At 43.6% G+C, this 12,734-nt stretch overlaps 1 protein-coding gene across 2 annotated transcripts in view; it reads left to right on the top strand.

Moving 5' to 3' along the window:
• Nucleotides 1-12,734, top strand: part of LOC143285073 (serine/threonine-protein kinase TBK1-like) — a 44,533-nt gene that overhangs the window by 16,070 nt on the left and 15,729 nt on the right. The window contains exons 6-14 of one of the 2 annotated variants that reach the window (XM_076592274.1): nt 1,289-1,379; nt 2,915-3,072; nt 3,990-4,100; nt 5,413-5,592; nt 7,069-7,280; nt 8,135-8,285; nt 9,473-9,713; nt 10,204-10,313; nt 12,436-12,451. In XM_076592274.1, the coding sequence (XP_076448389.1) occupies nt 1,289-1,379; nt 2,915-3,072; nt 3,990-4,100; nt 5,413-5,592; nt 7,069-7,280; nt 8,135-8,285; nt 9,473-9,713; nt 10,204-10,313; nt 12,436-12,451 (1,270 nt within the window). The remainder of the gene's footprint in view (nt 1-1,288; nt 1,380-2,914; nt 3,073-3,989; nt 4,101-5,412; nt 5,593-7,068; nt 7,281-8,134; nt 8,286-9,472; nt 9,714-10,203; nt 10,314-12,435; nt 12,452-12,734) is intronic. The other variant, XM_076592273.1, reaches the window with a different exon arrangement.

The following is a 12,734-nucleotide window of genomic DNA, read 5'->3' as shown; positions in this document are numbered from 1 at the left end:
CTAGGGGACTTAATTTGCTTTTAACTGATCTTTCTCATCTTAAACATTACATTTTGAAACAAGAGAGGCAAGGCCTTCAAGACTCACTTGTGATGCACTTTAAAAAAAAATCCAAGCTTTTTATGTATTGAGTATAATTTCAAAATGTAATGTTTAAGATAAGAAAGATCAGTTTAAAGCAAACTAAGTCCCCCAGCATTAATTACAGAGTAATTTCCCTTATTTTACTGTCTGCACCAAAACGTTTGCAATAAACAAAACTTCCATGCTTAGCAAAAGAAGTTCCTGTTTGAACAAAAAATGATAATAATGACAGATCTTTTGTTGGGTCGAATATCAGATCAAAGTGCCAAGTTTAGAGAATACAAAAAATATAAATATAACAGTAAATGCATTATACTCAATACATAAAAAGCTTGGATTATTTTTTAAAGTGTATCACAAGTGAGTCTTGAAGGCCTTGCCTCTCTTGTTTTTTGTGGTTTTGCATCTGTTTTTTATTTTTTATTTTTTTTGCTACACGGAAGAGAGCACATACTGTTTCAAAACTTACTTTTACATAGAACACACACACACACACACACACACACTGTCATTGATTAATTTCATTGACTACTAGTTTGAGGTGAAAACAGAAACGTGGGAGGGTGTTGGGGGGGGGGGGGAGTAGATGAATGCATTGTGTGTTTACATCAGATCTGTTTACAAACTCTTTTATGATAATGCATTGTGTGTGGTTTTATAGGTCCCTTTGCAAACTCTCTGATGATCCATATAAAGATATCTCCTATTTGTTCATATTTAAAAGAAAAGTGCCATAGTTTTATCTTTATATTATTTTTCTCCTTTTTTTTTTTTTTTTAATCTGTCTTTGTCTTTTTTTATATATATACTGTTGTTGTTGTGCTTATCTTCGTCTCCTCTGTCGTTCATCTAGTTTATGGCTGTCATTCGTGTAGTTTATGACCATCGTTTGTGTAGTTTATGGCTGCTGTTGTTTGTGTAGTTTATGGCTGTCATTTGTGTAGTTTATGATACTGGACAGAGTCCAGAATACGCAATATGTATATCCTATATCCTTCTTCTAAACATGCCATATGTCTTATTACACATCTTTTTCTTGTCTTTATTCATGCATTAATTTGATGTGATGTTTTATATCTGTAGTGTTTAGTATTAAGTTCTGTGCATTTAAAAAAGAAAAAAAAAGAATGAATTAAAAATATTTTTGAAAACGGAAAATAAAAACAAGTCTTGTGATGATGTCTGCATTGTGTGTGTGTTACAGGTCCATTTACAAACTCACAGACTTTGGTGCGGCGCGAGAGCTGCAGGATAACGAGGAATTCATGTCTCTCTACGGCACTGAAGAATACTTGGTAAGGACAGGACAAGAGGCAGCCCACAATGTGTTACAATTATCTTTTCTTTTTTTTAAAATTTTTTTATCTTTTCTTTCTTTTTCTTTTTTTCTTTTTTTTGCCAAATTTTTTGTTTTTAATTTGTTTGTTTTGTTTGTTTATTTATTTATGTATGTAGACAGTAGTCTTCGGGTGAAACTGTTTTATATCTTTCCGCTTTTAGGTAATATAAGACGATTTATAGAAATACTGCAGACGTGTGTGTTTTCAGGATCATCCAGACATGTATGTGTTTTCAGGATCATCCAGACATGTATGTGTTTTCAGGATCATCCAGACATGTATGTGTTTTCAGCATCATCCAGACATGTATGTGTTTTCAGCATCCACACATGTATGTGTTTTCAGTATCATCCAGACATGTATGTGTTTTCAGCATCATCCAGACATGTATGTGTTTTCAGCATCATCCAGACATGTATGTGTTTTCAGCATCATTCAGACATGTATGTGTTTTCAGCATCCAGACATGTATGTGTTTTCAGCATCATTCAGACATGTATGTGTTTTCAGCATCATTCAGACATGTATGTGTTTTCAGCATCATCCAGACATGTATGTGTTTTCATCAGCATCCAGACATGTATGTGTTTTCAGCATCATCCAGACATGTATGTGTTTTCAGGATCATCCAGACATGTATGTGTTTTCAGCATCATCCAGACATGTATGTGTTTTCAGTATCATCCACACATGTATGTGTTTTCATCATCATCCACACATGTATGTGTTTTCAGTATCATCCAGACATGTATGTGTTTTCAGCATCATCCAGACATGTATGTGTTTTCAGGATCATGCAGACATGTATGTGTTTTCAGCATCATCCAGACATATATGTGTTTTCAGCATCCACACATGTATGTGTTTTCAGGATCATCCAGACATGTATGTGTTTTCATCAGCATCCAGACATGTATGTGTTTTCATCATCCAGACATGTATGTGTTTTCAGCATCATCCAGACATGTATGTGTTTTCAGCATCATCCAGACATGTATGTGTTTTCATCATCCAGACATGTATGTGTTTTCAGCATCATCTATCATATGTGCTTTCAGTATCATGTTTATCCTTTCAGCATAATGTATGTGTTGTGTGTTTTCAGCATCATGTATGTATCCATCATCATGTATGCGTCATGTGTTGTCAGCATCCAGACATGTATGTGTTTCTATCATCGTTTATGTGTTATGTGTTGTCAGCAATCAGAGATGTATGTGTTATGTGTTGTCAGCATCCAGACATGTATGTGTTGCGTGTTGTCAGCATCCAGACATGTATGTGTTGTGTGTTGTCAGCATCCAGATATGTCTGTGTTGTGTGTTGTCAGCATCCAGACATGTATGTGTTGTGTGTTGTCAGCATCCAGACATGTATGTGTTGTGTGTTGTCAGCATCCAGACATGTATGTGTTATGTGTTGTCAGCATCCAGACATGTATGTGTTGTGTGTTGTCAGCATCCAGACATGTATGTGTTATGTGTTGTCAGCATCCAGACATGTATGCGAAAGCGGTGTTGCGACACGGCCGGGGTCAGCAGTTCGGGGTGCACGTAGACCTGTGGAGTCTGGGGGTCACCTTCTATCATGCCGCCACGGGCAACTTGCCCTTCAGACCATACGGGGGTCGTCGCAACAAAGAAACCATGTGAGTGTGTGTGTTTGTGTGTGTGTGTGTGGTGTGTGTGTTGTGTGTATGTGTGTTGTGTTGTGTGTGTGTGTGTTGTGTTGTGTTGTGTTGTGTGTGTGTGGTGTGTGTGTGTCTGTGTGTGGTGTGTGTGTGTGTGGTGTGTGTGTGTTGTGTTGTGTTGTGTGTGTGTGTGTGTGTTGTGTGTGTGTGTGTGTGTGTGGTGTGTGTGTGTTATTTCATGAAAAAGCACTCACGTGTAAGTGTCTGAGTGTGTAAGTGCAAGCACATACAATGCCATGCAAGTGTATGTGTGTGCATGCAGATGCACCCATGTGTAAGCGTGTGTTTTTTGGTTGTTGCTTTTTATTTTCTCTGTGTGTGAGTGGGTGTGCGCAAGCACACAAGTGTACAAGCGTATCCAAGAATGCACATGTATGTGTGTAGATGTAATTGATATAAGAACATCCACATGTGCATGAATATTTTCTTACATGCTTGTGCTTGCGTTCATATGTGTGAATGTGCGTGCAGTTTTAACTTGGGTATTTATGTGCTGTTGAGTGAAGACAGATTTATGACTGAATATTCATATCCATGTTTTTCTTATGTGTGTTGTAATGAAGGGAAGTATGACATTTTTATTTTATTCAAATCACACATCACCGCACAGTTATAGAACCCTGTAGTGCTCAGATATATGCAGGTGTGTGTGTATGAGTGCACACACACAGATACAGACACATGCAGACACACAGATGCTCACACTCTTATATACTCACAGATAGACAGACAGACAGACACTCAGACACACACACACACACACAAATACAAACACACACACACACAACACACGCACACCAGAATGGTGTATCTTTTAAAATCTTTTAATTGTTTTAATTATCAGTTATTGTTTTGGGTTTTTTTTCTGGTTCCAGGCATGTGATCACGACTCAGAAAGAACCAGGGGTGATCTCTGGCGTGCAGATGACTGAGAACGGACCTATCGATTATCGCAAAGAGCTTCCCAACACGTGTAAACTCTCTCTGTAAGTCAGAGATTCTTTGATGGTGTTTTTGTTGTTATTTTAATTTTGACAGTATCTTCTTTTCAAATCTCATTTTGTTTTTTTGTTTTTTCATTTTGCGTTATTTCACTTTGATTTATTTTGTTGTTATTTTTTCTGTTTATATTGTCATCTTTGGTGTTTGTGTGTGTGTGTCTGGTTGTTTTTGTGAGAAAAGATGTCCAGGTATACATTAGATTATGTTTGAAAAAAGCATTCATTAGATTATGTTTGAAAAAAAGCATTAGTCTTTTTTCTTCTTTTTTTTTCTTTTTTTGTTGGGGTTGTTTAGGGTTATTCTGAGACGTAAAAAAAACAAAAAACAAGAGAGGCAAGGCCTTCAAGACTCACTTGTGATAAATTAAGTCCCCTAGCATTACAGAGTAATTTCCCTTTTTTACTATCTGCACCGAAACGTTTGCAAAATAAATAAAAATTCCATGCTTAGCAAAAGAAGTTCCTGTTTGAACAAAAAATGATAATAATGACTGCTCTTGTTGTTGTGTCAGAATAAGAGGTCAAAGTGCCAAATTTAGAGAATACAAAAAATATAAATATAACAGTAAATGCAGTTTGTATATAATTAGGCTTCTTTTTTATTTTTTTGTGCCCATCCCAGAGGTGCAATATTGTTTTAAACAAGATGACTGGAAAGAACTGAATTTTTCCTATTTTTATGCCAAATTTGGTGTCAACTGACAAAGTATTTGCAGAGAAAATGTCAATGTTAAAGTTTACCACGGACACACAGACACACAGACACAGGGACACACACACACACACACACACACACACAACCGAACACCGGGTTAAAACATAGACTCACTTTGTTTACACAAGTGAGTCAAAAACCAAAACAACAACAACAACAACAAAGAAACATATTTTTGTTTCAATCTCAGAAATTCCACAACACAACACAACACAACACACTGCACCACACCACACCACACCACACCACACCACACCAAACCACAACCCAACACACCACACCACACCACACCACACCACACCACACCACACCACACCAAACCACAACACAACACACCACACCACACCACACCACACAACACCAAAACCCAACCCAACCCAACCCACATCACATTACATCACATCACACCACACCACACCACCCACACCACACCACACCACACCACCCACACCACACCACACCACACCACACCACACCACCCACACCACACCACCCACACCACACCACACCACACCACCCACACCACACCACACCACACCACACCACACCACACCACTCAACACCATTCTCTCCATGTCCCAGAGGTCTGAAGCGGCTGCTGACCCCGTTCCTGGCGGCCCTGTTGGAGAAGGACCCCAGTCGCACCTGGCCCTTCGACCACTTCTTCCAGCAGGTGAACGCCATCACTTCCAAGGTGGTGGTCCACGCCTTCTGCCTCTCTCTGCTGCTGCCCATGAAGGTGTACGCTGACAGGACCGACTCGTGAGTGGACTCTGGTAGTTTTGTGTGTCGTGGGTTGAGTGTGTGTGGTGTGTGGTGTGTGTGTGTGTGTGTGTGTGTGTGGTTGGTTCGTTGGTCGGTTGGTGTGTGTGCTTTTTTTTCTGTCCATTTTTCTGTGGTTTTTTTTAGTATTATTAAAAAGAAAACTTTTGATTGCACATACTATAGCTTGACCCACTGGTGCAGATTGGGCAGGAGTTCTGAATATGTATTTTTTATAAGGAGGAGAAGCATCATGAGTTGATACTATTGATACTGTTATATTGTCAAGAAATACAGCATTCATATGAATTAAAGTATAATGACATTAGTGTGCTCATTATTATTTAAAATGTGTCTATTCTTTTTTTTTTTTTAAATGTAAACCCCTTCAAATGGGGCCATAGCCTTTCTTGAATAAAGCATCATTAAGTCACAAAAATGCAGCACAACACAAAGTTATTGAACCATGAATAAAGCATCATTATCGTCATCATTATATTACCCCCACAGACCACAGAGTGAAAACATGCATCACAACATGAAGTTTTCGAACCATGTATAAAGCATCATTATCTTTATCATTATCGTTATGGTACCCCCACAGACTGCAGAAGTGAAACACACATCACAACACAAAGTTATTGAACCATGAATAAAGCATCATTATCGTCATCGTTATTAAAGTTATTATTATTTAACAGACTGCAGGGGTCAAACATTCATCACAACACAAAGTTATTAAACCACAAAGCATCGCTATTGCTATCGTCATCTTTACCTTTGTGGTTACCCCACAGACTGCAGAGGTGAAACACACATCATGGTACAAAGTTACTGAACCATGTGTATAGCATCATTATTGTTATCGTTATAGTCACCCCATGGACTGCAAAGGTGAAACACACATCATAACATGAAGTTATTGAACCATGTATAAAGCATCATTATCATCATCGTTATAGTTACCCCATGGACTGCATAGTTGAAACATGCATCATAACATGAAGTTATTGAACCATGTATAAAGCATCATTATCGTCATCGTTATAATTATCATTACCCCACAGACTTCACAGATGAAACACACATCACAACCTGAAGTTATTCAGCCATGTATAAAGCACATCATTATCGTTATCATTATGGTTATCGTTATCCTCACAGACTTCAGAGATGAAACATGCATCACAGTAGAAATTATTGTACCACGTATAAAGCATTGTTGTGGTTGTTACCTCACAGACTGCAGAGATAAAACACACATCACAATAGAAGTTATTGTACCACGTGTAAAGCATCGTTATGGTTGTTACCCCACAGACTGCAGAGATGAAACACACATCACAATAGAAGTTATTGTACCTCGTGTAAAGCATCGTTGTGGTTGTCACCCCACAGACTTCAGAGATGAAACACACATCACAATAGAAGTTATTGTACCACGTATAAAGCATTGTTGTGGTTGTCACCTCACAGACTGCAGAGGCTGAAGGAGCTGATCGGGGAGCAGACGGACATCCCGCCGGGCAGCCAGCTGCTGTTGCTGGGCGGGCAGCGTCTGAGCACCCTGGTGCAGCCCACCCAGCCCCTGGGCCACTACAACCTGGACATCAGTCCCACAAACCCCATCATGGTGTTCTGCAGCACCACCGCATCCTTCCCACAGCGACCCTACAGCCCAGGAGTCGGTGAGGGAGGGACAAGGGAGACAGTGTGGGTGGAGGGTGTGGGGGGGCTGTGGGTGTGGGTGAGTGTGTGGGGAGACGCGGGGGTGGGTGGTGGTGGTGGTGTATGGCGCGGGGTGGGGGGTCGGAGTGGGGAGGGCTGTGGGGGTGTGGAGAGACAGGGGGGATGTATGTGTGCGTGGGTGTGTGGTTGGTGGGGATGTTGGGGGTGAGTGTGTGGAGAGACAGGGGGGTGTATGTGTGCGTGTGTGTGTGGTTGGTGGGGATGTTGGGGGTGGGTGTGTGGAGAGACAGGGGGTGTATGTGTGTGGGGTGTGGGGGGGGGGGCTGTGGGGGTGAGGGTGTGGAGACACTGGCGGGGGGGGGGGGGGCTGCATGTGTGCATGTGTGTGTGGTTGGTGGGGATGTTGGGGGTGGGTGGGTGGAGAGACAGGGGGGGTGTATGTGTGTGGGGTGTGGGGGTGAGTGTGTGGAGAGACAGAGGGGGTGTATGTGTGCGTGTGTGTGGGGTTGGTTGGGGGGTTGGGGGTGGGGTGTGTGTGGGGCGGGGGGCGGGCTGTGGGAGTGTGGGTGTGGGTAGATGGGGGAAGGGGGGGGGCTGAGGATGGGGTATATGTGCATGTGTGTATTTGTGTACATGTTTGTGATTTGAATATGACTCAGATGTTGTTATTATTTGAAATGAATATTACGAATAAGCCATATTTAAAACTTACAGTAGCATTAACAACCTGTTGTTTGGTTCATAATGGGAATGAAAACTTACAGTAATGTTAACGACAGCCTGTTGTTTGATTGATAAATGGAAACGAAAACTAACAGTAACGTTAATGACAACTTGCTGTCTGCTTCTTCAGGTCAGTTTCCCCAGCTGACGCAAGCGGTGGCGGTGGACCATGACTACCCACAATGCAAGAGGTGTTGCGGGGTGCTGCACTCCATCATCGAAGCCGTCCGCATCAACACGGAGACGACCACGCTTGTCAACATGGCCGTCCAAATGTTCTGGTCAGTGGATCCAGTCAAGTTACGATTGGGATGAAAATGTCGGTCCACTTTGACCATTGATTATTGATACCTGGGTCCACGCAGACCATCGGTTCTTTTCTTGTGGGTCTGCCTAGGGCATTAGTCCTTCGTATGTGGGCCCACTTAGACCATTAGACAGCCGAGTGGAGTGGTTAAAGCGTTGGACTTTCTGTCTGAAGGTCCCCGGGTTCGAAACCCGGTCACGATACCTGGTGGGTGAAGGGTTTGTGTGTGTGTGACTGTGTGTACATGTGTGTGTGTGACTGTGTGTGTGTGTGTACATGTGTGTGTGACTGTGTGTGTGTGTACATGTGTGTGTGTGACTGTGTGTGTGTGTACATGTGTGTGAGTGACTGTGTGTGTGACTGTGTGCGTGTGTACATGTGTGTGTGTGTACATGTGTGTGTGTGACTGTGTGTGTACATGTGTGTGTGTGACTGTGTGTGTGTACATGTGTGTGTGTGACTGTGTGTGTACATGTGTGTGTGTGACTGTGAGTGTGTACATGTGTGTGTGTGTGACTGTGTGTGTGTACATGTGTGTGTGTGTGACTGTGTGTGTGTGTACATGTGTGTGTGTACATGTGTGTGTGTGACTGTGTGTGTACATGTGTGTGTGTGTGACTGTGTGTGTGTGTGTGACTGTGTGTGTACATGTGTGTGTGACTGTGTGTGTGTGGGTGCATGTGTGTGTGTGTGACTGTGTGTGTGTGTACATGTGTGTGTGTGTGACTGTGTGTGTGTGTGTGACTGTGTGTGTACATGTGTGTGTGACTGTGTGTGTGTGTGTGCATGTGTGTGTGTGTGACTGTGTGTGTGTGTACATGTGTGCGTGTGACTGTGTGTGTGTGTGTACACGTGTGTGTGTGACTGTGTGTGTGTGTACATGTGTGTGTGTACATGTGTGTGTGTGCATGCACGCATGGACAGCTCCTGCATCCAGGTAGCAGTTGTATAGGAGCTTCTGATTATTGACGCACATTGTGCACACATGTGAATGCGTGCTTGTGTGTGTGTGTGTGTGTGTGTGCATTTGAATGCATACATGTGTTTGTGGGGGACATATGAACATGTGTGTGTGTGTTTGTGTGTGAGTACATGTGTGTGTGTCTGTGTATATGTGAATACACTGTGTGTGAGTACATGTGTGTGTGCCTGTGTGTACAGCTCCCACCTCCAGCAGCAGGTGGCGGTGGTGCAGGAGTCTCAGGGTCGACTGGAGCAGCAGATGGGCGTGGTCAGCCACTGGCAGCACAGCATCGGCGCCCAGCTCTCCGGCCACCTCGACCTGCTCAGACTCACCCATGCCGCTGCCGGCCCCGCCATGGCCAATGTGGCCAAGTGGGTCAAGGTCATCCAGGCCGCCCAGCAGACCCACATGAAGGAATGCGATGCCCAGTTTCAGAAGGTAAGGGTGGATGTTGTTGTAAGTGTGTGGGTGTGGGTGTGTGTGTGTGGCGGGGGGGGGGGGGGGTGTGTGTGTGTTGATCATGACTGTAGGTGTGCGCCTCTGTGTGAGGGAAATGCAGGCTCAATGTGAAACGTGCTCCTTGACCGTTGGGGTCTGTATGACATTGGATACAGACATTGCATGGCAAATTCTCTGAAGACTTTGATGTCCCTCTGTGGACGCTAATGGACTTCTTGAAAGAAGTGAACACTTTTAATCAGATTTGAATGTTATAAACTCTGAAAGGTTTTTAAACTTTTGAGTGAAAAGCTTTGAAAGCGGTGACTAGTTTGTATTGTACTTTTTTTTTTTTAAACCTGACTTGAAGTCGATGATGCTAACGTGGCGATAGCCTTGAGATGGTCCTAGTGATTGGCGAGGCTTTAAGCACCATGGTTTGATTAGATGAGAGGGAAGTGCAGTGTGTGTGTGTGGGTGTGTGTGACAGCTGCAGGCCAGCTGTGCAGAGGCCAGCAGCCAGCTGCAGGAAGCCATCAGCGTGCAGAACACCGTCAGGGACTGGGACACCACCCTCAGCTGTACGCCTGCCGACAGATGGTCAGTCCTTGGTCCTCGTCCTTTTTCTTTGTTTCTTTTTGTTGTACGCCCGCTGACACATGGCCAGTCCTTGGTCCTTGTCCTTTCTCTTTGTTGTACGCCCGCTGACACATGGCCAGTCCTTGGTCCTTGTCCTTTCTCTTTGTTGTACGCCCACTGACACATGGCCAGTCCTTGGTCCTCGTCCTTTCTCTTTGTTTCTCTTTGTTGTACGCCCGCTGACACATGGTCAGTCCTTGGTCCTCGTCCTTTCTCTTTGTTTCTCTTTGTTGTACGCCCGCCGACAGATGGTCAGTCCTTGGTCCTCATCCTTTCTCTTTGTTTCTCTTTGTTGTACGCCCGCCAACAGATGGTCAGTCCTTGGTCCTAGTCCTTTCTCTTTGTTTCTCTTTGTTGTACGCCCGCTGACAGATGGTCAGTCCTTGGTCCTCGTCCTTTCTCTTTGTTTCTCTTTGTTGTACGCCCACTGACAGATGGTCAGTCCTTGGTCCCGGTCCTTTCTCTTTGTTTCTCTTTGTTGTACGCCTGCTGACAGATGGTCAGTCCTTGGTCCTCGTCCTTTCCCTTTGTTTCTCTTTGTTGTACGCCCGCCGACAGATGGTCAGTCCTTGGTCCTAGTCCTTTCTCTTTGTTTCTCTTTGTTGTACGCCCACCAACACATGGTCAGTCCTTGGTCTTCGTCCTTTCTCTTTGTTTCTCTTTGTTGTACGCCCACCGACACATGGTCAGTCCTTGGTCCTCGTCCTTTCTCTTTGTTTCTCTTTGTTGTACGCCTGCCGACACATGGTCAGTCTTGGTCTCGTCCTTTCTGTTTGTCTGAGAAATTGAAGGTGTGGTTATGTGTGTGTGTCAGTGTGGAGAAACTGAAGGTGTGGCTATATGTGTGTCAGTGTGGAGAACCTGAAGGTGTGGCTATGTGTGTGTGTCAGTGTGGAGATACTGAAGGTGTGGCTATGTGTGTCAGTGTGGAGAAACTGAAGGTGTGGCTATGTGTGTGTGTCAGTGTGGAGATACTGAAGGTGTGGCTATGTGTGTCAGTGTGGAGAAACTGAAGGTGTGGCTATGTGTGTGTGTCAGTGTGGAGATACTGAAGGTGTGGCTATATGTGTGTCAGTGTGGAGAAACTGAAGGTGTGGCTATGTGTGTGTGTCTGTGGAGAAACTGAAGGTGTGGCTATGTGTGTCAGTGTGGAGAAACTGAAGGTGTGGCTATGTGTGTGTGTCAGTGTGGAGATACTGAAGGTGTGGCTATGTGTGTCAGTGTGGAGATACTGAAGGTGTGGCTATATGTTGACAGTGTGGAGATACTGAAGGTGTGGCTATATGTTGACAGTGTGGAGAAGCTACAGGTGTGGCTATATGTTGACAGTGGAGAAGCTAAAGGTGTGGCTATATGTTGACAGTGTGGAGAAGCTAAAGGTGTGGCTATATGTTAGCCGTGTGGAGAAGCTAAAGGTGTGGCTATATGTTAACAGTGTGGAGAAGCTGAAGGTGTGGCTATATGTTAACAGTGTGGAGAAGCTAAAGATGTGGCTATATGTTGACAGTGTGGAGAAGCTAAAGGTGTGGCTATATGTTAGCCTTGTGGAGAAGCTAAAGGTGTGGCTATATGTTGACAGTGTGGAGAAGCTAAAGGTGTGGCTATATGTTAACAGTGTGGAGAAGCTAAAGGTGTGGCTATATGTTGACAGTGTGGAGAAGCTAAAGGTGTGGCTATATGTTAGCCGTGTGGAGAAGCTAAAGGTGTGGCTATATGTTGACAGTGTGGAGAAGTTAAAGGTGTGGCTATATGTTAACAGTGTGGAGAAGCTAAAGGTGTGGCTATATGTTAGCCGTGTGGAGAAGCTAAAGGTGTGGCTATATGTTGACAGTGTGGAGAAGCTAAAGGTGTGGCTTTATGTTAATAGTGTGGAGAAGCTGAAGGTGTGGCTATATGTTGACAGTGTGGAGAAGTTAAAGGTGTGGCTATATGTTAACAGTGTGGAGAAGCTAAAGGTGTGGCTATATGTTGACAGTGTGGAGAAGTTAAAGGTGTGGCTATATGTTAACAGTGTGGAGAAGCTAAAGGTGTGGCTATATGTTAATAGTGTGGAGAAGCTGAAGGTGTGGCTATATGTTAACAGTGTGGAGAAGCTAAAGGTGTGGCCATATGTTAGCCGTGTGGAGAAGCTAAAGGTGTGGCTCTTTGTTGACAGTGTGGGAAAGCTAAAGGTGTGGCTATATGTTGACAGTGTGGAGAAGCTAAAGGTGTGGCTATATGTTGACAGTGTGGAGAAGCTAAAGGTGTGGCTATATGTTGACAGTGTGGAGAAGCTAAAGGTGTGGCTATATGTTAACAGTGTGGAGAAGCTAAAGGTGTGGCTATATGTTGACAGTGTGGAGAAGCTAAAGGTGTGGCTATATGTTAACAGTGTGGAGAAGC

The sequence above is a fragment of the Babylonia areolata genome, chromosome 8 (assembly GCF_041734735.1).
Source record: "Babylonia areolata isolate BAREFJ2019XMU chromosome 8, ASM4173473v1, whole genome shotgun sequence".
NCBI lineage: Eukaryota > Metazoa > Mollusca > Gastropoda > Neogastropoda > Buccinidae > Babylonia > Babylonia areolata.
The sequence above is the reverse complement of the archived record's forward strand: the minus strand, read 5'-3'. Positions and strand labels throughout refer to the sequence as shown.